The sequence below is a fragment of the Trachypithecus francoisi genome, unplaced genomic scaffold (genome assembly GCF_009764315.1).
Source record: "Trachypithecus francoisi isolate TF-2019V2 unplaced genomic scaffold, Tfra_2.0 Lachesis_group3, whole genome shotgun sequence".
NCBI lineage: Eukaryota > Metazoa > Chordata > Mammalia > Primates > Cercopithecidae > Trachypithecus > Trachypithecus francoisi.
The window spans coordinates 114,809,399-114,836,799 of record NW_022681468.1 but is presented as its reverse complement, the minus strand read 5'-3'; the positions used below and the strand labels follow the sequence as shown (position 1 = coordinate 114,836,799).

Genomic DNA, 27,401 nt, shown 5'->3' with positions numbered 1-27,401 from the left:
CTACTGTCCCTGCCCTTCATCCCAGAGCCACTGCCCTCATCCTGACCTCCACCCGCCACTGGACAGCCTCCTAATTCCCCTGCATCCTTCCACCCCAGCCTCAGAGGCTCCTTCCTGTACAAACTTATGTGTTCTAAAACCTATTTACTTGATCTTGGAGGGAGCCCTGAGTTTCTACAACTCAGATCCCACCTCATCACTCATAAACCCTCCCCACAGGTCCCTCCCTACTCTCCAACCCTCACCCAGACCCCTACCCTGCCTGGAGCAAATCCCATTCCCTCATCCCCTCAGGCAGCACCAGCCTCCTGCACACACACCCAAGCCTACAGCATCCCACAGGGCCGCATTTGATCAACTTGCCCTCCAGAACTGCCCCTTGAAGGCAGGGAATCCTGAGGCTGTTTCTAGCATGGCCCAGGCCAGGCCTCCCAGGGAAAGTGGTGGGAGGTGGAGGCTGGGAATGGGGAAAAGGGGTGCAAGTGCTATTGGGGCTCTGGGGTCAAGGCTCGGGCAAGCAGCACGCTGCTGAGGAGTCATGGGTTCAGGTCCCCATTCCTGCCTCTCACTAGCTACAGCCCTGCTAAGCTGGCTCCTGGGCCCTAACCAGGACGTGCAAGAATGCGTGTGATGCTCACGTAGCCAGGGGGTGGCGAGTAATAAACAGGAGCCCCCACCCTCACCCCCTGACCAGGACAGCTTTGCAGGCAAGGAACAGGCACAGGTAAATAAATAGCTCGTTTATTAGTAATATGTTACATTATTAAAGTGCATTGAGAAGAGGTGCAGGGGCCAAAGCTGGAAGGCCGCTGGCCCCAGCCCCTGCCCTGGGCGGCCAGACACAGCCGGAGAAGGGCCCAGCTCCCGACTGAAATGGATGGACAGGGCTGGGGGCAGGGCCGCCCGCCTGGAGAGCTCGGTCCAGGCCATCCCCACCGGAATTTTCACAGTTTAGCCTAAGTTATAACATGTCCTGAGCGAAGGTGGGAGGCTAGGAGCATGGAAGCACAGCCCCTGGGGAAGGGGGCTGAGGGGAAGGGAGGAGGCCCCCCGCCCCCCAACCCTCAACGCCAAGGGCAGAGTCCTGGAACCTCCCCCTGAGGACCCGGCTCGTCCTTCTAAATGAACACGGTGAACCTACGGCTCAGTTTTCTCCTTCATTCTCCCTTGTCTCTCTCACCCCACCCCCTCCCATAACCACCCCCAACACTGGGGGCTCCAACAACATCCCCTCAGACCGGGCTCCCAGGGCAGAGCCAGCTCATGCCACTCTCCAAGAACCCATGCCCATCTCCAGACTCTTATCTCATCCCCGGGAGCCTCAGACTGGGATCACCCCCCTCCCCAACCCATCCCTTCCCAGCCCCTCCCTTTCCCACCCCCCCAGCATGTAGTTTTGGTATTTTCATACAGATGCAGTCGGAAGTAGCTATACATGAAATAAGCCTAACATAAAAATAGAGCTTTTTCCGTCCTTCCGTCCGGAAAGCAAACATCCTTCAATAAACATGCAAGGCGGCTGTCCTGTAGGACCCAGGACCAGAGAGGGAGCTGCAGAGGACAGGGCTGGACAGAGGGTAGCCCTGGGTCTTCAGCAACACCAGCCATCCATCCATGAGAGAGGGAGGGGAAGGAGGCAATGTGGGTACCAAGAGTCCAGAAGGACTCAGGCCTCAGCCCCAGGGTCGAGAGATGGGGTCCCAGCTCTCCCATGGGCTCTTGGGCTGGGAGCATCGCTGCATTTAGTCAAGTTTGAGGGATCTGAAAAATATTTTCCAGAAGATAAAATCTTGGGTCATCGATGCCCCAGCTTCACAGTCGGTGCCCTCATTCTCAGCCCCTCACCATCCGTGTGCCACCTGGGGCCCAGCAGCCGCCTGCGGCTGGACGTCTCCAGGCCTGGCATCCTCCACTGGGTTATTCTGCTCCCTGGAAGAAGCAGCAGGCAAGGAGCTCCCGGGCCAGCCGGCTCTGAGTGTGAGATGTTCTAGTGCCCTGGGCTGCAGAAGCCTGAGGCATGCCCAGCCTCGGAAGGCCCTAGTGGACCAGCAAGCCAAGAGTGAGTGTGGGCAGGACCCCCAGCCAGAGGGAGGCGGCCAGGGCACAGGCATGGCCCAGCAGGTGCTCAGCCATGATGCCATCCTCGGGCAGCAGCTGCCAGTGCTGAGCCTCGCGGAAGTAGGAGCCCTCCTGGGCCTCACAGAAGTAGTGGCCGTACTGCTGTGCCGTGAGGTTCTCGATGAACAGGATGCAGTTGGGGCTCTGGTGACCAGGTTCGCAGCTCTGCTCCACGTTCTCCTTGTGGCGCCATGAGTAGGTGGCGTGGCGGGATTCCATGGGGCAGCTCAGGTAGTAGCGAGAGTTCGGGGCCAGGGAAACCTTCTGCAGTGGGGCCTTGTCTGGGGAGGCAGGGGAAAGCAGCCATGAGGAGGGACCAAGAGCTTCCAGGGAAGGATGTGCCCTCCCCATGGACTGGGATCCCAGGACAAGGCTTCTGAAGGAACATGGGGAACCCAGCCCTCAGCTTCCTCCTTTGTTCTTCCGTGTCACTCATCCCACCAAGAGGGCTCCCTTGGCAGGACTGTATCCTGCCCCATGTGCCTGGGGCCCACAGGACAAGGCCATGTCTCCCTCAGACCAGGACAATCAGGGCAGGGCCATACTCCACTCATTGGGCCACAGCCGCCAGCAGGGCCAGATCAGGTACCTGGTTTGGGGTTGGGACACTCCTTGTGTGGCTCGACTGGATTAATGGATTGCAGCACTGACCTGGAGTGGGAAGGACGAAAGAGGCTCAGCAGATACAAGGCTGCAGACCTGGCCCTCCTGTCCTCACCCCAATGCAGTTCCAGCAGAGAGGAGGGTCCCACCAGAAAAGCCCAGTACCGCCACCTCCTCCAGCCCAACACCTCACCCTCTCCCACGCCCACCTTCTCCCAGGGATGAGGGATCCTGGCCAACGTACCGTTGGGAACTGTAGATGGAGACGCAGCGGCCCTGGTCCCAGCCGCAGTAGGGGTCTCTGGACATGAGGCAACCATGGCAACCCCCGCCATAGACTTCACACAGGTCCAGGGGCACCTGGCTCACCTCCCACTGGGAGCTCACATACAGCTTCCTCTGGAAGGACAGCAGGACTGCATCAGGCCTGGGCCCCACCCCACACTCAGTCCTAAGCGTCCAGGCCCTAAGGCCTAGAAGCTCTTAAAAGAGCACACAAATCACATGCAAAGGAGCCCTGTCCTCAGCTGCGGTCACTGCACAGATCATGGGATGCAGTGGGGGGAGGCTCACCCGCTCAGCATCCAGCGACATGGTCTGGATGGCAGCCGCGCGGCGGAAGGGCTGGATCTCCATGATGTTGAAGATGAAGCTGTGCTCCTGCTCCCCCGGCTCCACCACCTTGTGGATGGTGCCCCTGTCTGTGTGCGGTGGGCAGAGGATCAGTGGGCGGGAGCCCCACTGTGGGGCTGGGCAGCCTCCCTCTAGGCCAGGGAGGGGTGGGAAGTCACAGCTCAGGCAAGGGTCACGGGACTGGGGTGGGCAGGGTGAGGAGAGCGTGACTGGGGAGGAATGTGGGAGCCTAAGGGCAGCCCAGAACTTTCCAAGGCTGGTCCAGAGAGGCCATCCTGGGAGGTCCAGGGGTCCCTGGATACGGCCTCCAACATTCCCAAGGCTGCACGGGAAGAACAGAAACAGGAGCCCCACACCAGCAAGGACAGTGTGGCTACTGTCCATGCATCACCTCATTTAACCCTCCACAGCCCTGTGAGGTAGCTGTCATCTTCCTCACTCCACAGATAAGGAAATCAGGCTCAGAAGGGCTAAGCTACTTGCTTAAGGTCACAGAGCTGATAAGCAGCAGAGACCAAGTTGGAACCCAAATCTGTCAGCGCCCAACCACTCAGCTGCTTCTACAACTCCCCTTGTCTCCTGGACTCTCAGGGAATATATTTACTTTAAATACATTTTTTTATTTTGGAGTAATTTTAGATTCCCAGAAAAGTTGCAAAGATAGTACAGAGAGCTCCAATCTACCCTTCTCCAGTTCCCCCAATGTTACCATCTTACATAACCACGGTATATTTGTCACAACTAGGCAACTGACATTGGTGCATTACTATTAACAAAACTACAGACTTTATTTGGATTTCACTAGTTTTTCCACAAACGTCCTTCTTCTGTTCTAGGATCCAATTCAGGACTCCGCATTGCATTTGGTCTTAGGGGATATCTTAATTTTATAAAATCTGAGATCTAAAAAGGATCTTGGATTCTAAATCAAGAGTTCCCAAGGTCTTAGAACCGAGCTGCCTGCCTCCTAGACCAATGCTCTCTCTGTCCACAATTAGGACCAATGGGCATCCTGACCCCTGGTCCTCCCAATCCTACCTCACCTGCTGTCCCAGTTTCTAGAATAGCCTACCTCCCTCTCTCCCTCCCTCCCAATTTCCCAGGGCATCGCCTGCCCCAAAAAAGCAGTCAGATGATCGCCTGCCTAGGACATTTCCTCTACACGTCTGTGATCCTCATCTGTGGACTCTGAGATGTGGCCAGATGCTCCTTGGGCCTGATAAGCCCCCACCCCAGCCACTGCCTTCACAGACATAATGCCCTGTACCTCTTTCCAAACCAGCCCCAGTAACAGCATCCCCTTGGCAAAATTCTCAGGAAAAGAGCCAATACTTCTCCCAGTTGTGAGAGCCTCCCATTCTCTGCAGAGGACTCAAAAAGCTCTATTTTTTAATCTATCCCCAATACGAATGCTACAGGCTCCAAAATGTGGCCTCCTGCACGGCCCTCAGAGAGAACCAAAACACCTTCCCTAATCACTGAAGTGTGCTCACCTCCCAAGTCTGCAGGAAGGGAATCCATGACCCAAGTCCAGCCTTCCTTGTCCTAGCTCCTGCTCCCAGTTCCACACTGTGTGACCTCTCCTCCCCTGCTCCCCAGTGCCATCCCTGGCTGACCACAACAGCTGTGCCAGCCACTACAGAAGCTACGCAAGGACAGGGGCCCAAGGGTGCAGCTGGAATGAATGCGGGGTAAAAAGGGACTCAGGACCCAGGTCCTGCCCTGTAGGAAATTCCTCTCCCCAAGGCTTCCAGGAGCCAAACAATGGCGCTGGGGTTCCAGTTTCCTACAAGGTCACCAAAGCCGAGATAGTTCCAAGGTGAAGCAGCAACAGGAAATCACATGGGGAATGTGAACAACTGAGGATGGGTGCCTGGGCCTGAATCGAATGGCCCCAGAGGTGCTAGAGGGCCTTTCCAGTCTCAAGGAAGGCAGCTGGCATGGGAAACTGCCACGAACCCAACTCAGGACTGGCTCCTCTGTGTCCTGTGGCTTTCCAGAATGCAGAAACATCTCCCAGGGCATTCCACCCAGCTTCCCCCGGCGGGGCCTACTCCAGGGAAGAGGAGAAGCTGCCCCTGAGCTCTGTGAGACGGCAAAGCCTCTGCCCCTGGAACTCCTTCCTCATGCCTAATATGTGTCCCACCAACTCCTCAAATGTTTCCTCTCACCTGCACAATCCCAAAGACGGGCGCAGGGCCTGAATCCCTCATTCTGCCTGGCAGAGACCAGGATCCCTGTGGTTCAGGCCCCTCCTCCTCATTTGCCACATCTCTTCCTACCATCTCCTTCCCTGAGTCAGACATCTGGACCAAAGGTGCACCTAGCTTTGCTCAGATTCTCCAGATTTCCGCCTCCAAATCCCAATGCTTTCTTTTCTCCCCCCAATGCTTTCTTTTCTCCCATCCCCCTTCCCCTCTTGCCCCTACCTCCTCCAGGAAGCTCTCCCTGCCTGACTCTTCCACACCTACACACATTAACCCCCGACAACTCTAGTCACTCAATTATTCCTTCCACATGTAAAGGTCCAACTAGATGTTAACTACATTATTCCTTATACCTTTCATGCCCATTTTTACAAAGCAAACTGAGGGTCCCGGGGTAGCCTCTCACCTGTAGTTAGGTAAAGCACATGATAGGTCTCTCCGTGGCTGGCTTGCATGCGGTGGACGACCACTTTCTGGTAGTGGTATTTAGAGTGGAACAATGGCGTCTTCAGGGGCCCCATAGGCTCCACCCTCTGCGCCACCTCTGGGTGACGGTCAGCCACCTGGAAGGTCTCTGTGGGTATCGGCTGCTGGTCTGGGAGGCACTGGGCAAGGAGAGCAGGCCCAGGTCAGTGGGGTGGTGGGAGGTGAGACAGAAGGAGGGCTGGGGCCTGGGCCACGGCTGGTGTCATGCTCACCTTGCCAGGCCGAGGGTTGGGAAGGCTTGAGTGGTAGCCCTTGAGTGAGGAGGTGCGGAAGACCTTGTCAATGTCACCGAGGGAATACACGCAGACGGCTGAGTAGTTCCTACAGTGACATGGAGACCAGCTCAATGGGGGGCCCAGAATCCACCCATCCACCTCTATTCCCCCAGGCCGCTCTGTGCCTGGCACTGAGTTACCAAACACCCATGAAAATGGGGAGGGATGGCGGGGAGGAAGGAGAGAAGGAGTTCAGCCTAATTTCTTTGTGCTGCAATCTAAAACCACAACCTTGTATCCTGTTACAGAATCACTGAGTCTAGAGGCCATCTGCTCTACCCAACCCCAAGGCAGGAGGAACCCCAACATGGGCTGAGCAGTTCTCTAACCCTCCCTGGGCACAGTGAGATGCTGATGCCCCAGGAGGCCAGACCCCCAACCCCTTCCCAGCCAGGGCAGCCCCACCCACCCAGGAGCCACTGAGCAGGGTCTTGGCTTCCTCCACTCTGTCCCTAACTCTCCCCACACACACCCAACACTTTTGCCTGCCGTGTTTTCAATCAATGAGAATGATTAAGAAGTGTGAATTATCAGGCTCAGGCAGTGCCTAAGCGGGTGTAATAGCACCCAGCTCCCCGAGAGATGCTTCAGCAGCTTCCTCCCAGGCCCAGGGTCCACTCTGGGCACACACAGGTGGTGGGACACACAGGCACAAGTGCAGTCATGAGTGTACATATAGGGCATGCACACACACCCATGAGTGCAGACTCACTTACGACAGTACACACATCGCACTGGCTGTCCCCCTACCCCACACCCAGCAACAGCCTCGCCTCTTGAGCCTGCAGCCCCTGCTCATGCTACACCAGGCAGGCCCTCAGCAGGGCCCAAGGCCTCCTGTCCCTACTGGACACTGAACCAATGCCAGCCCCAGCCCCAGGACAAGGGCCACTCACCATGGGTTGGAGAAAACGCCATAGACCCTGGTGTCTCTCCACTGGCCACTGGGGTCAGGGAGCAGGAAGACGTCTTGCAGCCTGTTGAAGTTCTTGTTGGTGGCAGCGTCACTGCATACCAGCATGGCTTTCAGAAAAGTGTTCCACTTGGACACTGACAGTGAGCTTTCCCCACCCTGGTCCCCCTGGAAAGGTAGAGGTGAGAAGAGGCCCCTCAGCACCTGCCTGGGCTTCCCCACACCCTCCAGGAAACCACTGCCAGCAATATCAGCACCTGGGCCCAGAGGAGGAAGGCAGGCTGTGAGGGGCCGGGACCTGCCAGGGGTGCCCCAGGACTCAGGGCAGGTCTCCAGATAAGACTCTAGTCAGCAGGCCTGGCTGAGCCAGAGCCCAGGACCAACGGTGCTCGGGGTCAGGGCAGGTGAGAGTGCCAGGTCCCCACAGAGCAGACGGACTCAGACACACATTTACTGACTCACACACCCACACACATGGCACAGTACACTCACACAGGCAAAACACACACACACCCACACCATCATACTCTCACATGCTCACATGCCATCATATGTGCACAGGAGCTCAGCCACCTTTACCCACACAGACACGTGATGCTCCATGTACACACAGCTACTCCCAGAGTCCCAGACAGACCCATTCCTACATCCACACAACTTCTACATGCACACAGACACACAGAACTCACCCTCACTCAGACCTATTCACACACAGATATGCAGCCAGCAGCCCTCACGCCCCTGCTCACCCTGCACAGCTGGGCCACACGGGACACATTGAGAGGAGCCTCGGGATTCTTGTCAGGATTGTCCTCTCGGAAGAAGTAGTAGATCTTGTCATCGTAAGCCTGGTCTTGGTGCACGATGGTGGCTTTGATGAACTGTGGGTCTGCCAGGGACAGAGGCGAGTGGGCATAAAGCTGGGAAGCTTGCCCGGGAGACCACCCCAACCCTGCACACTCTCCTCTCTCCTTCGGGTCTGCACAAACCATGGCAAATCAGATCTGGAAGAGGACTCAGAACATCAGGTCCAACACCCCAAGGGGCCCTAGGCTCTGCACCTCCACCCCACACCTGTTTTGCCCTCCTCCTACAAAGATGTCATCAGCCCAGGAGCAATGACTTCATGCCTGGGGATTGAGGGGAGGTCCCTGGGGGCCCTATGTCACTTCTGCCCAATTGGCAGAGCCCTAATGAGGAGGAAGTTGGGGGCTGCCTCCACATGAACTCAGCAGAGGATAAACTTTGGTTCCTGGGGACCCTGCGCTGGGTCTGGGGCTCCCTCTGTTTGTGTTCCCAAAGAGGGCTGGGCCCATCCCACTGCTACACCTTGTCTGTTCCTCTGCCTCCAGCCAACCCTAACTCCTCAGGCCTGTACCAAGGTCCTGCTTTCCTGCATGGCCCCAGCGGCCCTCAGGGAGCCCTCCCAGAAACATCAGGCTCCCATCTGCCACCTTAGGTGCTCACACCCCCTGGTCCACCCTCAGCCCAGTCAGAGCCTGACTCACTCTGCATGACAGTATCACTGGTGTACAGCTCGCTCTCGCCCCGGATGCGGCGGAACCGAGGGATCTTTCCATTGTATTCCTGCTTCCGGATGGTGGAATACACCTCGTCCCCTGGGGATGGTGGGAGGGGGACATGAGTAAGGGCAGGCAGCTCCTGGAAGTCCCTCCTCCAGACACTGGACAAGGAGCTGACCACCCCTCTCCCAGCCCAGTTCAGAAGCTTCCCCCTGGGGCGCCTGCTCCAGCACTGCCCTACCTTCAAACAGAACCAGGGAGTTCTCATCTGGGCTGAAGGGGGCATAGCCTCTCATCTCACCAAGTGGCACCACAGTGTCATTCACCTGTGGGAGATCCAGAGGGTTGGATGGTCACATAATCCCACAGCCACTGCCTCCCATGATGGCCAGTTTCTCGGCCAGGGGCCCAATCCTCCCAGGGCAAGGGCAGCACTGGAGTCTCGCCATCTCCTTCCCACCATGAGGGGCAGAAGCCCACCCAGTAGAAGGCGAGCTAATCAGGCACATGGGGAGCAGCCTTCTCACCAGGTTCCAGCAGCTGGGGTGCCGGGCGTTGGTGCCACAGGCCAGCAGCCCCTCACTCCGCCTCTCCAGGAGAGTGATGTAGTTCTCGCAGTCCTGCCCGGGGAAGAGAGAAGGGAGAAGAGAAATTGGTTGCTGGAAGGCCCTAGCACGTCTAGCACTAGGACCCCCAGATCAGGGAAGAAGGTGTCGGAAGGGTTGAGCATAGGTGACAGCCTCCCAGGACAGCCCAGAGTGCGTGCAGCTGATGCCATTCCCTAAGCACAGAGGACCACGTCTCCCCATCAGTCTGGGTCTCACAGGGCAGGGCCATGCTTCCTTCCTCAGACCCTCAGGGTCTCCTCTCCCTTTACCAAGTGGCTCAGACCCCTCCATACTCCTTCCCCAACTCACCCGCTTATCCAGACAGGACCCCTTTGTGGAACCAATGTTCACCTGGGGGAAGGGGAGAAGCATTAGTTCACTCTGCCAGGGGTGAGATGCCCCTGAAATGCTTTCCACACAGCCTCAGGATAAGCCCCAAAGGAAGCAACCATTATTCTCATCTGACAGATGAGCAACTGGGGCACTGAGAGGGTGAGTGATCTACCTGAGGTCAAACAGGGTCTCATATCCAGAGCTGAGGCCCAGAGGGTTCAGAAGACCAGCCATGGGCTCTGGGGCCCAGCTTCCAGCCTGGGCTTTCTGCAGCAGCACTGCCCAGCTGGCTAGGCCCATTAGCTCCTGTTTTCTCCACACTGCCCCAGCTCCCCACTCCAATCTGGACTACCTTTAGGGAGCCTCCCCCAGGAGCCATTTATAGCATATGGAGGTGGGGGTAGTTTAGGAAGAGATGCCAGCTCCCATGGATTCCCTGAGGCCCCTCGGCAGGGCTAGAGGGGAGATAAGAGGGTGGTGGGGCATTAGGGGAGAGAGGCTCACCGTGCGCACAGATGCGTTCTTGCCCTCGGGGAAATCAAAGAGGTAGACCTTGCTGCGTCCTCCCACCCACACGGAGGAGCTGCCTGGCTCATGGAAAAGCACCGTGTGTGGCTCAGTCTGGCCAAAGTCTACCCGGTCCTGCCCTACATGGCCTGAGGAAGAGACAATTAGTAGAAAAATTGAAGCCAGGTCCCAAGAGAGAAGACTCTGGGTCCCCTCCACATGGCACACCGGAACCTGCTTGACAACCAGTGCTTTGTGCTCAGGGTCCTGGCAGGGCCTCAGACAAGCTCTGGGCGGGGGTGGCACCCAGACTCAGAGAGCCAAGGACAGGAGAAGTAAGAGATCCACTGGTGGGCTCCAGCAACCAGCTGTCCTCACTTACAGCACGGCCCCTCCCCTAGCGTGGCAGCCTCTCCTTCCTTCACAGTAGTCACAGTGTGACTTCAGAATGGGGCAGGATTTAGGGACCTCTTGGGGGAACAGACCCCCTCCTCTGGCACACACTCTTGAGGGGCTGGGCTCCAGCAGGAGGACCAGGGCTCCTTGGCCATGCTCTGGGAGGCTTTCCGTTGCCCTAAGCCAAAGCAAGTGGTGCCCCGCGACCCCGGGCCTTTCAGCAGGCAGCAGGGCCTCCAAGCACTCCCCTTGGAGTCCAGGTTCCGAGGAATCACAATGCTCAGAATCCCTTCTCCTCCCTCAGGAATCCCTCTCCAACCCCTCCTGGCCCGTCCCCAGCCCCTTAGTGAGCACTAGACTAGAGGAGGAAAGGAATCTCAACATCTACTCCCTCCCATTTCACAGATGGGAAAACAGGCCAAGGGAGGGGCAGCCCAAGGGCACACGGAAGCAGGTCAGTAGCAGCTCCTGAACCAGAGCCTATGCTCCTGCCTACCAAGCTGGACTCTGCTCCATGGCCCACTCTGGCCTGGTTTTACCCACGGAGATGTTAGCTCTCCTGGGGGTAAAGATCAGCTCTCCCTCCCCAGCAACTCTGGGACAGGGGGACCTTCACAGAGCACAGCCTGGGCCTTTCAGCAGAAGGGCTGACTGGAAAAATTTTCCCCAAAAAAGAAACTGACTGCAGCCACTGTCTCTGGGGAGATGTCTCATCTCCAGTGACACTACTGAGGTTGTCCTGGTTGTAGGAGTAAATTATAGGGATGGGATGGCCTGTGGCTGTGCCCCCAGCAATCAGCCACAGCCAGCATCTTCCCCTCTGACCAGCCGGGGCCTCACCCAGGAACTGGGTCTGACCACTGTTTTTCCAGTTGCAGGAAACTCTGGGGCAGCCAGCTTGGCAGTGACACCCAAGTTCCAGTTCTGATCAAAAAAACTACCATTTCCTCAACTCTGCCTCCGATCCCTCTTACTCCCATTGGAGCCATATTGATTCTGCATTTAATGGGGGTATGGAGCAGCTGGACCACACACTGTGCAACCACACCTTCATTCTTTAAGAAACATCCCTTCACGGTCAGGTCACCCCTGGAAGTGAGCATTCTTCACCTCTTCTGTGGCCTGGTGCAGTGTGCAGAGGAGAGTGCTGAGGTACCCTGGGAGACATGCCAAGGTCACATCAGCAGGCAGGACAGATCAGCTTGTCCAAAGCTGGAGTATCAGCTCTCAAGAGCAAGGTAGGCCACAGAGAGAAATGCTGAGCTCACTGTCCTCGGGTGGTGTGGTTCTCCTGGTGCACATCACAAACAGCCCAACTGAACAGCTCCGGGGATATCAGCCCTCCCTGGCCCCCAAGCCTCCCTTCCTGTGGGCCCCAGATGTGCAGAGCAAGGGCTGAGAGTTACTGGCACTTCAGTGGGAGGGAGGGAGGGAGAACTGGCAGGTCTTGGGTGCTGCCCTGCTCCCCCTCCCTTCCTGGGATAGAATTAGAGTGCTGGGGTCACAGACACAGTATTCCCGACTCAGCTCCCATGACTCCCCTTCCACCCGCAGCCCAAGCCGCAGCCACCATCCCCTATGGCCCAGCCTGGGATCCAGACAGTCTGCAGCCCCAACTCCCCTCCCGCTCCCCTCCCATCCCCCAATAGCCAGCCTGGCGGCCAGGAAAAGGTGCATGTCTGCATCGGGAGATGCTGGGCTAGGACCCGAGATCCATAGCCCCAGAAAAGTCCCAGCCGTCAGACTGTGCTAGCCACCTCCATCAGTCACCTTAGCCCCACACCTGCACCAAGGCCACAGGCCCGGGTCTCCAAGGGGCCCAGCAGGGCCAATTTGGTACAACTACTCAAGGGGAAAGAGGCACCAGATAGGACCCTGGGCTGGGGGTTGGTGCCTCGTCTAGGAGTTGCAGGGCTGTTGAAGAGAAGAGGAAAGCAGTCCTGCCCTAGGGAGTCGAGTCTGATGGCCCCTGATGGCCGAGGCATGGCTGGGTCCTGGAGAGTAAGGTCTGAGGGGGAGGCCTGGCCCTACTCTGGGAACACATCTGAGGGGTCAGACAGCCGCACCACAGAAAGCTTCCACAGCTTCCCAGCAAAACTGTCTTAGCATGGACCACAAGGCTGCCCACAAAGTATCTGCTGAAGACATGAAGGGAGGGTGAGGGCTGCTGGCCCCTGGTTAGGAGCTGCGGCACTAGGGCCAGGACAATCCCATGCAGATCTGCAAGCCTGAGCCCAGTTCCCTTCAAACCCTAGCCACAACGGCTAGGGTGGAGGAAGGCAGGGACTGTCCGTCCCATTTTGCAGGAAAACGAACAGGAACCCAGGAGCACAGCCTCCCGTGACCCCCAGGTTCCTGCCCTTCCCAGCTCACTTCTTGGTGATGCATATGGGCTAGAGGGAATGACACCAGCTCAGCCCCAGGACAAGGCCTTGGCCCATTCTCCACCCCAGCCCCGGCCTGGGCTCCCGCACCGCCCGAGGCCCTCAAAAGGCCTGATTGTACCGGGGAAGTGTCGAGCAGCAGCAGCTCGATGAATACATGAAAGGAAGCTTTGTTTAGGTTGGCAGGAGCGGGGGCTGGGGGTTCAGGGGCAGGAGGGCTGCCTGGAAGTGAAGGCAGCACCAAGCCATCAGGGACAGGCCTCGAGTCTCTGCGCAGGCAGGGGCTGAGCGAGGCCAGGGGCTGCCCCTAAAAAGGCCAGGCCAAGGGAGTACGTGTCATATCCCTGAACATTTTCTTTTTGCTGCTTTATGAACTCAAAGAGAGAGGAGAGGTAGATAAAAGTTGGATGGGCCCAGAACAGGCAGGGAGGGAACGCCAGGCAGGGGACACAGCCTGAGCAAAGGTAGGGAAGGTGGCTGTACAGAGGGCAGAGGCCATGCGCTGCAGCCTGGCACAGTCCTAATGAGAGAAGAATCGGGAAGGTGAGCTGAGGCCCACGTGTGATGGGGGAGGGAAGATGCAGCCTGTCCAAGGACACACTGACCCACTGCCCATCACTCTCCCCTGCTGCCTGAACTCTACGAGCAGGGCCAGGAGTGGAAAATGCCTCCCCATCCTCTGGCGTCCCCCACCTCCTGGCTCCCCCTGCTTCCCATCCTGCTTGTCTAAAAGGAGCACCGTCTGGCACCGTGTCTCCCCCCTCACTACCCAGCCTGACGCATTAGTGGCTGACTAAGTGGTAGCTAAAAGCTCCTAGAATAACCAGGGGTTCAGGCAGGGGATGGGGCTAGGGACACATGGGGAGGGCATAGCCCAGAGGCAAGCCAGGCACAAGACAACCCACCCCCCACCCCATGTGATTCTGAGCCAATCCTCGCTCCTGCTGGACCAAGAAAGTACATTCAGGCTGCCCCATACCCAGCCGGACTCCATAGTTCCCCTGAGTCCCATTTCTCATGGTGGCAGGGCCAGCAAGGCCCAGCTCCAGTCAGATAGGCGAGCTGCAAGGAAGGCTGGATTATAGGAGATAACCTCCACCAGACATAGCCCTGGGGCCGGGTGCTCAGGGGGCTCTGATCCCATTGAAAAGAATGGGGCCTGACTCCTTGAGGCCCCTACCCTTGATCACCACCCCAGCAGCTGACCGACTGTGGCAAGTCTGGGCCTCTGGGGTGCGTTTCCTAAAGCAGGCCTGCCTGGTGGAGCACGCTTCCTCTTCTCATTCACTCTGGTGCTGTCACCGTCTGGCCTGCTGTCCCCATACTCTTGTTTGTGAAAGAAGAGTGCAGCTCCAGGGGAGGGCGGAGTGGGAGGTGGTGTTGCCCATGAAGGGGCTGGGTCCCATGCTCTGGTCTGGCAAAGCCAGCCTTGCAACCTGACCCACTGACCCAGTGGGCCTTGAATGCTAACCTCAAGGAGCCCTTTGAAAGTGGGCAGAGAGTCAGGCTCTGAAAATGGCAGGAATGTGGGCACCCCCCCAGAGAATGCCTAAGTCAGGCAGTCAGAGAGGCCCCGGGCCAAGGAGCAGAAAGCAGGCCGACCTCAGGTTGGAGAGCCAGCACATCTGGCAGGAGCCTCCTCCCACAGTTGTGCCCCCACCCCTGCACTGCCAGGCCTACCTCACATCCTTGCCCAACCACATGCCTGGCAAACAGAGTAGAGGGAAGGCCCACATGCTGCCCAGGAATTAGCCTGCAGCCTCTCCACCTTTTGGAATCCCACATCCACTTGTCAAGGTGGAAGGGAGAGGATCTGAACAGTCATTGAACTGAAGGACATGGAGGCCAGAGAGGCTGTACCACTGGCCCAAGGACACAGAGCGAGGGAAGCTCCAAGTTTCCAGTACCCATTACCCAGCTGCTTCTCTCCAGGATCACATCCTGGGCTTCCTGGAGAGCCTCTGATTTGCAAAAAAGCTGTATATTCAGTCTCTCCCTACTTCCCTGAATCATCCCTACTCTACCCTTCCCTCTCTTGCTCACTAGGTGCCGAGTCACTAACCTGATAACTAAAGGGAATCACCCGCCCACCCACCTTCCAGGTGAGGCCCTGTTCTCCCAGGGGCCTTTAGTGATCAAAGCCTTAAATCCAAAGGAGTGACTAATGGTGGAAGTGTAGGTGCTGTGCATGTCAGAGTGGTAGAGGAAACCCTTCCACTAAGGGTGGGAGCACAGGAACAAATGTTTCTGTCTCTCCTGATATGGCCAGGAAGAGGGTGTGAGAAGCCTGGTTTCCAGGGTGGCACTGGCTTGGTGCTAAGGACAGGTCATGGTTGCAGGTGGGTCCTGGCAAAATTCAGGCAGGGTTAGGTTCTAGATTAGCTAGCTGCCTGGCAAGGGCAGAGCCTGTGTGCTGGGGCAGGTGGTGGGGCCTCGAGATAGCACTCAGCTCATGGAGGAGTGAGTAGTCTACCTTCTTTATGAGCCATGAGAAGAATGAGCTGTGTGCTGGGCCAAAGGGGAGTATCCTCCCACCCACCAAGGTCAGCTGTGGGTGGGAGGGGAGTATATCTCGTGTGGCTCAGCCCTGACTCCAAGAAGTCTCATTATCTCTTTGGTGGCCGGACAGCTGGCTGGCTGTGACGGTGACTGAGGCTGGGCCTTCCTGGGTTCACTTTCCTCCTCTGTGGTTTAGCTGGGTGTGAGTTGGGGTGGGTGCTGGTACTTGTTTGGGCCTGGGTTTTACGACCCGCCAGGATTCTTGAAACAAATCACAAAACAATCAGGGTTAAGTCCATGGGTCTTTCTGAGAAAGTGTGACTCTCTGAGTGCCACAGAAGTCAGACAGTTTTCTGGAAGTGGAGGCAGCAGAAAAAACTTGACACTCTCATCTGCTTCCACTGACCAGCCCACCAAACCCCTAGCCACCCTGTAAAGAAGGCAGGACAACCTGTATTGCCGTTTTACAAACAAGAAAACTAATGCCCTTCCAAGCCACCAAGGTCTGGAGGCTCTCCCCACGGCACCACTGTGCTCAAAGGACCAGAAGAAGGTTTGGCTATTGGGGAGACTATCTGGGGCAAAGTCCTGGGGAGAAGGGTCAGTGTGGAAAGCAGTGTGATGAGGGGCTGTCCTGGGCAGGATTCAAGGACTCAGGGAAGGAAGGCCGGCAAGGAGGCCCTGAGCCCAAGCCCAGGGAAGGCCGGAAGCCCAGGACAAACACCATGTCCTGTCCACCTTCCGGCTGTTCTCCAGCCCAGCAGGTTCCAAAAGCCCCAGAGTGGGGCCGAAGTCAGCTGGTGGCTCCTTCAAAGCAGACAATGGGTAGCGGTGCAGGGCCTGCCCCTGGGCCCAGAGCCAGGGCAGGGGTAGGGGAGAGGGCAGAGGATGGCTACACCACCCCAAGTGGAGGGAGGGAGGCAGGTGGAAGACTGTTGAGAAACAGAAGGTTACCCAGTCTTAGCCTTAGCCTGAGCCAGCAGGGGAGACTGAGCAAGGGCAGCCAGCCAGCAAAGCCCATTAGGGAGAACTGGCAGGGGCTGGGCTGCCAGGGCTGCATTCCATCAGAAACCAGAAATGCCAGAGGAGGAGGAGGAAGATGATGACGACGATGATGATGCCCCTACCACCCAACCCTTCCATCGCATTTACTACGTGCCAAGCACTATTCCAAATGAGTTTTAGAGATATTAACTCAATCACCACTGAACTCTCATGAAGTAGGTTCTTTTATTATCCCCATTTTGCAGATGAGGATCGTGAGACACAAAGAAGCTGAGTAACTTACCCAGCATTACACAGCTACTAAGAGGTGGAGCAGAGGTTCATACTCAGGCAAGCTGACTCCAGAATCTGCGTTTATAACATTGTATTCCAGAGATGGGCCCTTGGAGGCTTCCAGGCCAGCCATTCCCAGACAGATGAGGAGACCAAGGCCCACAGAGGGTGAAGCCCAGTTAGAGGCTACTTGGCCAACGAAGGCCTGACCTCTGCCCATAACACCCTGAAGACAGTGTGTAAGTGAGCACGGGTGTGCAGGCCCAGGTGAGTGTAGTGAATTCCTATGCCTTGATGTTGCCCTGGCATCCGTTTTGAATATAATCTGGGCTTTCTTACACCAGAAGCAGCGCTGTCACCCTTGACACCATTTCCAGCTCCCTGCCCCCTCCTAGTTCCTCAATGTGCTCAATCCAGATATCTACCATAGAGAGTCATCTCCTGGTGACTGCCTCCCTGTGGGACAGCTACATACAGCCCATTTAACTGGTCCCGCTGACCCCACAGCCCACATGGACTGTGCAGACAGGCCAGTGACCTTGTCTCAGTCACAACATGACCTCCTGGAACTCATGACTGCTTGCTGTAAACCCACCAATTAAAACTCCCTGTGGAGGCCAGGCACGGTGGCTCACGCCTGTAATCCCAGCACTTTGGGAGGCTGAGGCGGGCAGATCATTTGAGGTCAGGAGTTCTAGACCAGCCTGGCCAACATGGTGAAACCCTGTCTCTACCAAAAATACAAAAAAATTAGCCAGACATGGTGGTGTGCACCTGTAGTCCCAGCTACTTGGGAGGCTGAGGCAGGAGAATCGCTTGAACCCAGGAGGCAGAGGTTGTAGTGAGCTGAGATCGCGCCACTGCACTCCAGCCTGGGTGACAGAGTGAGACTCCATCTCCAAAAAACAACAACAACAAAACAAACTCCCCGTGAAAAACTTGTTTGAATAAAACCTTGGACCCCATAAAGATGCTGGCCCATGGATCCCTCCACCCTGCACGTGCTCCCTGACCTCCACGTGTGTGGCCTCAGGTATGCCAGGTATCCCTCAAGACCTGTTAGTAACAACATCTTTATTTCCACCTGTCTCTCTCTTAATCATGGAAGGGGTGTTCTCCATCTTAAAGATCCTAAGTTACAACAGTGGGGCAGGAATCTTCTCATGGTGCGGCATGGGGCCCTGGTCCTGAGTGACTGATTAGGAAGACAAGTCTCTCAAGATCTCTGCTCAGAACATAAAGTACTCTGCGGGGCCGGGCGCCATGGCTCATGCCTGTTATCCCAGCACTCTAGGAGGCCAAGGCAGAATGATCACGTGTGTCCAGGAGTTCGAGGCTGCAGAGAGCTATGATTGCACCACTGCTCTCCGCCTGGGAGGCAGTGAGATCCTGTCTCTAAAAAAAAAAAAAAAGTACTGCATGCTCTGAAGCTGACCACAGTGAAGGGCAGAGTGTGCTCACCAGCCAGGTCCCCACCCAGCCAGCCCTGGCCAAAACACTCACCTCCACTCCTCAGCTCAAGGACCCACCATGGCTCCTATCTGCCCATCCAAGCAGGGCCCAAAACCTCAGGGCAGGGCAGTCAAGGCCCACCTCATTTCTGCACAGCTCTGCCATGGCTCATTCCCATCTCTGCACTTTGCTCCTGTTCTCCGTTCCCTGGATTGACCTTTCCCCTTTTCTCTGTGCACATGGATCTTACCTGTCCTTGAAAATCTAGCTAAATCCCTTGGATCCAGGAAGTATTCCAGATTCACTGCCCGTACCTTCAACCTTGTACCACAAACCATCTGGCACTACCATCTTTGCTCAGATCATGCTGTCTAATGGGATTTCATCTGGCCTGTGGGGTCCTGAAGGTGAGGACAAGGCTTCCTCTTGCTCCATGTCTTCCATTGCTAGGGAGCAGCTCAGACAATGAAGAAAGGCAAGACTAGGGCAGGCCAAACTCCCATGCCAGAGGGACAGGTATCCTAGAACAGATGCCTGGGTCACCAATGGGGTGCAGAAGTCATCACAGTGACCTTCCTTCCTCGACACGCTGGGCCAGAGCTCCTGCCTCAGCCTCCCAAGTAGCTGGGATTACAGATGTGTGCCACCACACCCAGCTAATTTTTTGTATTTTTAGTAGAGCTAGGGTTTCACCATGTTGGCCAGGCTGGTCTTGAACTCCTGACCTCAAATGATCCACCTGCCTCAGCCTCCCAAAGTGCTGGGATTATAGGCGTGAGACTCTGTACAAACAACAATATGAATAGTTGTCTGTGCTGTCCTCTGCCCCCACCCTATGCCCTTGCCCCAAGCTCTAGCCTGGCTCTTCCTCCTCCCCCAGGAAGCCTTCCTTGATTACACCATCCCACACTGATCTTTCCTGCTCTCACCTCCTGTCACAGTCCTAGGCTACATCTGCAGGTCATTCCTGACTTCCCTAGGGGTCCACCCTACTTCACAGGCAGAAGACCCACCTCTCCAGGAATGTGGGGGGCTCCCCAAGGGCAAACCCAGGGCTTCTCTTCCTGACTTTCCCCCAGAGGAGCTGAACACAGACCAAGGCCTGCTGCCCTCCATGATGAGGAGTTACCCAGGGGTGCTGGCACAGAGCCCAAGCCTCTGGCTGGAAGCATGGGGTGCAGAAGGCATGGCAGGATCAGCCTAATCCCAGGCTGTCATGACAGTTAAAACCAGATTAGCCCGAGCTGGGACACAGATCAACCTGTCCTTGGCACCCAAGGTCCAGACCACCTGAGGAAAGACCAGAAGGGGTATATGGAGCTGGTCCGAATCCAAGGTCCTGAAGAGAGGGCACTGATGGCTGGTGCGGCTCCTAGAACAGACAGCAGTGGGGCAGGAAGTCTGGGCCCAGCTGAGCTAGCTGAGGAAAAAAGGCACTCAAGGAGCCCCCAGCCTGGGACAGAGTATGACGGCAGACAGGAAGCTGGAAACAGGCTGAGAGCTGGTGCAGAAACAGGCTCAGAAGACTCAGCCCTGGTCCCAGCTCTGCCTGTCTCACTGGGTAACCTCGGGCCAGTCCCTGTCATCTCTGAGCCTCAGTTTCCCCATCTGTGGAATGTTTGGCTGGCCCAGCTAATCTCTGACATTTCTTTTCTGACATCCTAAGCTAGCGCTGTCAGGCTGTGTGGGTTGGGGTCATCCGAGAAGGTCCCTCAGAAGAACTGAGAAAGAACCAGCAGCCTCCTTTCTGGGCAGAAAGGAGGAGATAAGTGGGGTACAGAGAGGAGTGGGGTGCAGAGAGGAGTGGGGGAGCCAGGGAGCAGTGAGGGAAGAACCATGGGAGTCCAGGAGGCAGTGGGGCCAGGCCACTATGCAGGGCATGGGGAAGGCGGCAGCTGTGTGCCGTGTGTTCCAGATGGGATGCAGCATAGGGATGGAGGTCCTCCAGGAGGCTGGGCACAGTTCTGGAGAGACGGTAAGGCCAGGGCCAGGGAGAGTAAAGGGCTTGGAGAGCCACCCCATACCATTCAGGGCAGAGAGGGGACAGTCCCTTGAGGCCTGGCTGGCTAGAGAAGGGGGAACTCTGTCCTCTGAGGAGGCAGGGCCCAACAAGACGCCGGGGCTCTCCATCCCCTGGCTTTCTTTCTAGCCTGTCTGGCTCCCTGAGGACAGGACAGCTGGCCATACACCTGGTGGCTGGCCCTTCCTGCAAGGGTACGGAACCCTGGCTCTTCTGAAGGCAGGACAGGTTAAGGGCCCCTTCCTCCCCCAACCATGGATGAAGGAAGGCTCCTGCGGCAGCCACGCTGGGCCAAAAAAGGAAATCAAGAGAAGTGGAAACTTTTCAGCGCAGAGCTGCGGACCAAAGCGGGGGAAGTGCAGTCAATCTCTTGTGACAGAGCCCTGTGAAGCTGGGGGTGGACAGGCCATCAGCTAGTGGGCCACCCACTCCCGCTACTGCCCCCTGAGGGCTGCCAGACCTGCCCCCTGGGCTGAACTTCACATCCCACCTTGCCTGGCCCTCCTCAAAAAACAGAGCCCACCTCTCCCTGCTTCCCCCAGGGCCCCACCCTCAGCCCAGATAGTGATCTATCCACGCCACCCCCACCCCCGCCACCTCTAGGCTCCTTCCATCTCTACAGAGGAAGAGCAGGAGAAGACAGAGCTGAGGGACAGACTTTCTCACCTGGAGACTGTCCTGTGGTCAGGAGTCAATGGGGAAAGCCGTGGTCTCCCTGGACCCAGCCCCAGCCTCCCACCAGGGAGCTGTGATGGGGCTATGGCCTTGCCAGCACTCGAGAGGCCTTCCCTGCCTGCCACGGTCTTTCTCCAGTGGATGCAGCCTTCCTCCCCACTGCTGGGCCAGCCATAGGATGACAGGTATCCCCTCACCTATGCCCAGCTGGACAAGTTTCAAACTTTCCGGAAGCCCCCAGGCCCAGGCTGACTCAATACCTTCTCATATGGGGGCCCCTCACATGGCTTCTCTCCTCTCTGTGGTCCTTGCCGTAAATTCTTGGGTTTAAAATCCTATTAAGTGGGGTGCTTCCTCCCGTTCCTCCCTTCCCCCAGCTGACTCACTCCTCCTGCCATTTCAGCTTGCTACCTCTTCCAGGAAGCCCTCCCTGATTGGGAAAATTGGGTTACACATCTCCTCAGTGCCCATAGCTGCTCTCTGTTACACATTCTGTTGTACCTGCAGGTTTATCTGCCCATCTCCATCTACACTGAAAAGTCTACAAGGGCATAGAATCATCTTGTTCCATGATCTCCAAGCTCATCATCACCACCGGATCCCCAAGCTCAGCCCCAAGACTGGCACAAGGTTGGCCCCAGCAAATGTTTGCTGAGTGAATATGTCCACCCTTGAGGGCACAAGCTAATGAGCCATTTCCTCCAAATGATCCTCAGCCTTTGGCCCATGAGACAAAAAAAAAGGAAAGAACATGAAACTTAAGGGTTTCCCCTGACTTCCCAGGTTTCAATTTCTCCTCTAGATTTCTGGAAATCTAAGATTTAAACAGGCCACCACAGACTCTGTCTAGCCCCTCCCATCCCAGAGAGATAGAAATCCTAAGGCATTAAATCTCAGACAAGGATAAGCCCCCTCCCCTACCCTCTTTGGGCACTTGGGGAAACTGAGGTTCAGTAAAAGACAAACACTTGCCCAGAGTCACAGAGCAAATTAGGTCACAGCCTGAACCAGGCTCCCGACCTCCCAACTCTCTCACCTATACCACGGTCATCCTTGGACCTGTGCCAGCATCCATTCCACCAGACCTGCTCTCAGAATCTTCACTGTCCAGGACAGAGGGGTCACAGAGCTTGGTAGGAAGCTCCTGATGACCTCACCATGCATTTCTCTCGGCTTAGGAAACTCCCCCTCTCCTCCGGAGAATTGCCCCCCCACCATGAGACTCTGCAGAGGAAGTTCACCTTGAAGGTGATGAACACATCTAAGTCCCCAAGGGGGCAAGGATTTCCACTGGAAATGCTGATGCTTGGGGAGTCCCAGATGTGACCTCATCCCCTGGAGGAGGTAACAAACCTTCTGCCCTGGGGAGCAGCCCCAGAATGGCTCCCCAGCAGCCACCAAGTCAACAATAACATCCCATTGTTTAATAGGACAAAAGCAAGGGAGGGCAGAACCAGCTGGGCAGGTTGAGACTGGGGATGTGCGCTCTGTTTCCCCATGGACAGGCTGGTTCACCTCTGACCTTGGGGTTCAGGACCTTCCATGCCTTCTCTACCTCCTCCAACCACTGATAAAATGGAAGAGGGGTGCACAGCTTACACAGGCATGCCAACCTCCTTTTAAGCCCCAGCCCTCACCTGCAATCTACTCCCTTCCAGTCGCTGCTTGCAGGAAGATCAGGACCACACATGCACATCCTTGACTGGCCCATGTGTCAGCGACAGCCCTTGGGAGACAACCCCTAGAGCCTTTCTTGCTCTGGCAAGCTCTAAGGGTCAAAGACAAGTGCGGAGCTCAAGGGCACCCAGCAGGTACATGATGGCCCATCTCTCTCCCTGGCCTGAGCTACACTGTGCCAGACTTTCATCAGGCTGCAGAGGCAGCAACCTCCCTGATCAGTGCAGGCTGGGCCCCTCTCAGAGTTCCCTGCTTTAATCTTTCTCTAGAACTTGGAGATCCAAGCAGCAGAAAATAAAGAACTTTCCATACCTATTCCAGTCCCCACAGCTGTCCTGACTCAAAACTAAAATCCCCATCTATGCCTCACAGAGAAACGGCTCCAGAACCACCACCATCCCTGATTTTGTCATTCCTGGATACCACCATACTCCCACCCACCCACTGGTAGACAGAGCTCTAGGCTTCCAGCAAGACCCCCTCTTACCCTATTCCTGGGTTTGTCCTACCCAAGCCCATTCCTGTCCGATTACCATGTGTCACCCCACAGGAGACAGGAGGCAGCTGTCAGTCGGGCACACCATCACCAGCTGGTGGCCCTGGGGGTGGGGGGCAGGTGAATGGCAGGGCCTGTCTGGCCAGTGGGGCACCTGGCACTGGTGAAGGAGACCACAGACTGTCCTTGGACAAGACTGGTGAATGGTTGGCAGACCCCAGCCAGTGGGGTTCAACAGTGCATTACTAAGCAGAGGGCACAGCCAGTGTGGCTACAGCAGTGAACTGCGGGTAGGGGAGGTAGGCCATGGAGCTGGGCTGGGAGCTTCGAAAAGTGGGTAAGAGGACTGAAAGCAGCTTTAAATAGCCTCAGGGTGGGAACTAAGTGGCCAGGATGGGATGTATGCATTAAGCGCTAAGAAGCAGGTGTGCATTAAGTGGGGTGGGGGTGGGGGGTCATGGGAAGACTGTGGGACAGGCAAACAGAGCCAAAATGCAAAGGGTTTGATGCAGGGAAAGATTCCAGAACACTCAGACATGCCCATTTGTCCCCTCCAGAGTGCCCACATGCTATGATGTCCAAGACAGCTAAGGGGACTGAGGGAAGGCAAAGCTGCTGGGAGGGCAAAGGAAGCTGGGGCTGGAGCTAGGATTGCAAAGTGGTGTGCAGGTCTCCTACATGCACAGGCGGCCAGAGCTCTAGCAGGGCTGCTCGGCTTCCTCCAGGAGCACCTCAGGCTGGGTAGCCGAGTTGGTCCCCAGAACACCTCATTCATAGTCCCTGAACCATCTAAATCCTTCTCCCCTCCCTAACCCAGAACCTCGACTGGTCCTGTGCCAGATCAGAGCCCCTGCCTGCACCTAAGCACCCACACTGCTCAGTGACCTTGGGCAAGTCACATTCCCTCAGCTACTGCGGCAGTTCGGGCCACTCGTTTTCCTGTACGTTTTTTTTTTTTTTTTTCCCCCTCTGCTAATAATACCTGCCCCAGATAATGCTCAGACTCCCGCAATCCCTGCAAACTGCCAAAGGCATCAAAAGGCTCCCGGTGGGGCCAGACCCGACCAGTGCCCCCAGTCCCCACTGCGACTCCCTCACCATCACCACAGGGGGGCTGCAGACACGCCAAATTTGGGGACAGAGCCGAGTCGGCCTGGGGGCGGGGAGGCATTTGTGTGCAATGCAGGGGAGGGGAGATCAGTTCCTCACGGCAGAAAGCCTCAAACACCCGCCTAGCCGGCTTTCTGTCCCATAGTACAGGGTCTAAACTGAGGTGCCTTGGGGGAGACTCTGGTCCCCCAGGTTCTTATACCTACCCTGGCCTAAAGGCTGCACCCCCGCCCTAGATCCAATGCCTGGGGGTCCCAACAGCCGTGCCCCACCCAACGGGCACTGCCCCCCAACGCTGGAGCCGATTTCTGGTGACAACTGCCACGTGCAGGCAAGGGGGGAGCGGCCGGTGCCGGCACTGCGGAGGCAGCGCCCTGGTACCCCAAGCCCCCGCACCACACCACGTCCTGCCGCCTCGCCGCAGGGTGCCCACCCCCTTGCCTGGCCCGAGCTCCAGGCCGGGGCGGGGGCGGGGGCAGGCGGCGGGGTCTTTGTTCCGCTGCCGAAGCGCGGCGGCGGCGGCGGCAAGGGGTCCGCGCCCCCCTCACCGGCCCAGCCTGCGCCCTGCGCGCCAGCAGAGCCCGCAGCTCAAGAGGAGGGGACCGGGGTTGGTGTCCCGGGCGGGGAAAGGGTCCTGCGCCGAAGCCCCCGCGCCAGAGAACCCAGAGTGGCTCCGGGCCGAGAGAGGGGCCCGCCCCCTCCCCTGGCGCCCGGGCGTTGCGGCTCCCGGCTGCCAGGGACTTGGTGCGACTTAGCCGGGGCTCCGGCTCCGCCGCTCGCTCGCCGCAGCGTTACAGCCAGCTCTGGTGTGCCAGCGCGCACACTCACACACACTCACCCAAACCCACACGCTCCACGCGGGGACAGCGCGGGGACAGCCCGGGACCCGCAGAGCCGAGTGCACGCACTCCCTCCGGGTGCAGCATACTCCGCATCCGCCCCGCGCAGCGTCTGATCCCGCGCCCGACCAGCCGCGCGGCGCCGCCTACCTTTCCAGACGGCGAAGATGCGGGGTCCGCTCCTTGAGTGGCCTTGGGCGGAAGCGGCGGCCGCCCAGAGCAGGAGCAGCAGCCGCAGCAGGAGCACCGACCGAGCCGGTGGGCCAGGGACGCGGGCGCGCGGTGCGCTGGGGGCGGCACGTCCGGGCGGAGGAGGCGTCATCCCGTGGCCCCGGGAGCGACAGCAGCAATCAGCCGAGACTGAGCCAGCGCCCGGCCGCAGGCAGACCCAAGCGCTAGGAGGCGGAGCCAGCACTGACCCCACCCCGCCCCTCCCCCCGCCCCTCGCAGCCTTTTCTCGCCTCACTGGCTTTCCTGAGTGAGAGCGGAACCGCTGGGGGAACCTTCGCCACTCTCTCCCGGGCAACTCTACGGGGAAAGCCCAGCTGCGGACAAGCCAGACTTGTGGTCTTCTGCCAGGGGCGGCAGGCCCTATCCCCTCTCTGGGCCTCAGTTCCACTCCCTGCACCCCATAAAAAGATTGGCCTAGAAGTCGTGGAGGACCTCTGTCCAAGGGCACAGAGGAGTCCAACACCCAACAACCTTGCTATGGCCAGCTAAGTGGTTCGCACCCTGAGGACTATGGTCCTTGGAGGATGGGTTCGCCTAAGTGGACACAGCTCCCTGCTGAGCCTACCAGCAGGTACAACGATGATATGTGGGGAGCACTCAGGGACCCGCTATTGCTCTGCCTGGGAGAACACTGGAAATTTTTCATCTTGGCCTGGCTCCTTCCCCTCCCTCTCCTTTCTCCTCCCTTCCCCAGCCAGCAGCCTTCTGGGCTGCCTCCCCCCCAGCCAGCTGGTGTAGGCTCAGAAAATCCAAACTCATTTCCATGTGAGTGGAGGGGGATATAATTAGGAAGGCCCCTTCCCCAAGTAGAGAGGGGAGCATCCCCCATGCCCAAGACTCACTGTGGGGGAGGGAGGGTGAGAGCAGCTTAAGGGGATCTCTGCCCACAAAGTACCTAGGGCTCACCTATCTCAGGCAATCTGACCATTCAGTGGGGACTCCCTTGGGGGGTCCAGGCCCAGACCCTCTGCAGTTACCTGAGCAGCCCAGCCAGCTCTGCCATCAGTTCCTCCTCTCAGAACTACGTGCCTGCCCTTTGTAAAAGGGTCTCCTCTCTCTAGACCAGAGAGGGCCCAGATCTACCACCTCCACTTGTGCCCCAGGGAACCATGAATGGAAAATCTACCCAGCTCAGTAAGTACTTATCTAGTGTTTACTGAGAAGACAGGATGAGGAAGGAGCAGAGGTGAATATCCACCCTTCAGAACTCACAGACCTAGATATGATTCACGCACTGCAGACACCCGCAAAGGCGGTGGGCTAGCTGCCCTCTGCCCTCTGCCCTGCTCCATGGGGCCAGGACCATTTGGTTGTTGTTTTTACCCCCTGGAACCAGGAAAGTTTTGCTACCAAGAAGTTTGACTTTACCATTCTACATTTTGCTTCCAGTTACCCCTCCTTCTTCCCTGAGAGCCCTGAGGCACCCCAGCAGGCCAGGAAGGTAAACTCAAGGCACCTCCAGAGACAGTGCAGAGCGAGGTTCCTGGCCCACTGGGTGGAGCCAACAACCCCATGATACCCAGGGGCACACTGCCCCAGAGAGGGAGGCTGTAGACAGTCTAAGAGCTCCTCCTCAGGCCTGCACCTAAGCCTGTGGCCCTGAAGCCAGCAGTGGAGCCTGGCCCAGGCTAGCCTCTAAGATGGACATTCAGTTTCATCTGCTAAATAGGTATTGCCCCTAGTGTCTCTCCTGTCTATGCAAAGCTAGAGCAAACTAAGAAATCACCTGTCTCTGCCTTTTGGAACTAAGAATTCAAATGGATTCAAAATCAATGATAACATTGCCCATGTGCACAGCAACTCACAACACATAACCCATGTTCACCTACATCATCTCTGCCGGTCCTCCACTCTCTTCCTCTCACTGAGGGAAGAAGCATAACTCCATTGCAGAGAAGAAAACTGAGGTACAGGGAGGGACAAGGATGGACCTGCCCAAGGTCAACCGGTAAATGGTAGAACGAAGATGGGTTTTCTGACTGCAATAACAATTGCTAACACTGTGGTTCCCATGTGCTGTGCCATCTCACAGCCTCATCTGAACTCATTCAATCTTCATACTCCTATGCAATTGGAGCTATTAGTCACCTCCCTTTACAAATGAAGAAATCAAGGCACAGACAAGGGATATGAAGTGC

General features: G+C 57.1%; 1 protein-coding gene across 1 annotated transcript; it reads right to left on the bottom strand.

The window, feature by feature from the left end:
* Positions 1-725: 725 nt before the first annotated feature.
* On the bottom strand, positions 726-25,898 carry SEMA7A (semaphorin 7A (John Milton Hagen blood group)). Its single transcript, XM_033189391.1, has 14 exons — positions 25,183-25,898; positions 10,204-10,355; positions 9,676-9,717; positions 9,286-9,378; positions 9,000-9,084; positions 8,744-8,854; positions 7,985-8,124; positions 7,219-7,403; positions 6,260-6,368; positions 5,968-6,166; positions 3,295-3,422; positions 2,966-3,120; positions 2,708-2,769; positions 726-2,399 (listed from the first exon to the last, which is right to left on the bottom strand). The coding sequence occupies exons 1-14, from the start codon at positions 25,352-25,354 to the stop codon at positions 2,038-2,040; spliced, it is 1,995 nt and encodes a 664-aa protein (XP_033045282.1). The 5' UTR covers positions 25,355-25,898; the 3' UTR covers positions 726-2,037.
* Between the last annotated feature and the right edge of the window lie 1,503 nt (positions 25,899-27,401).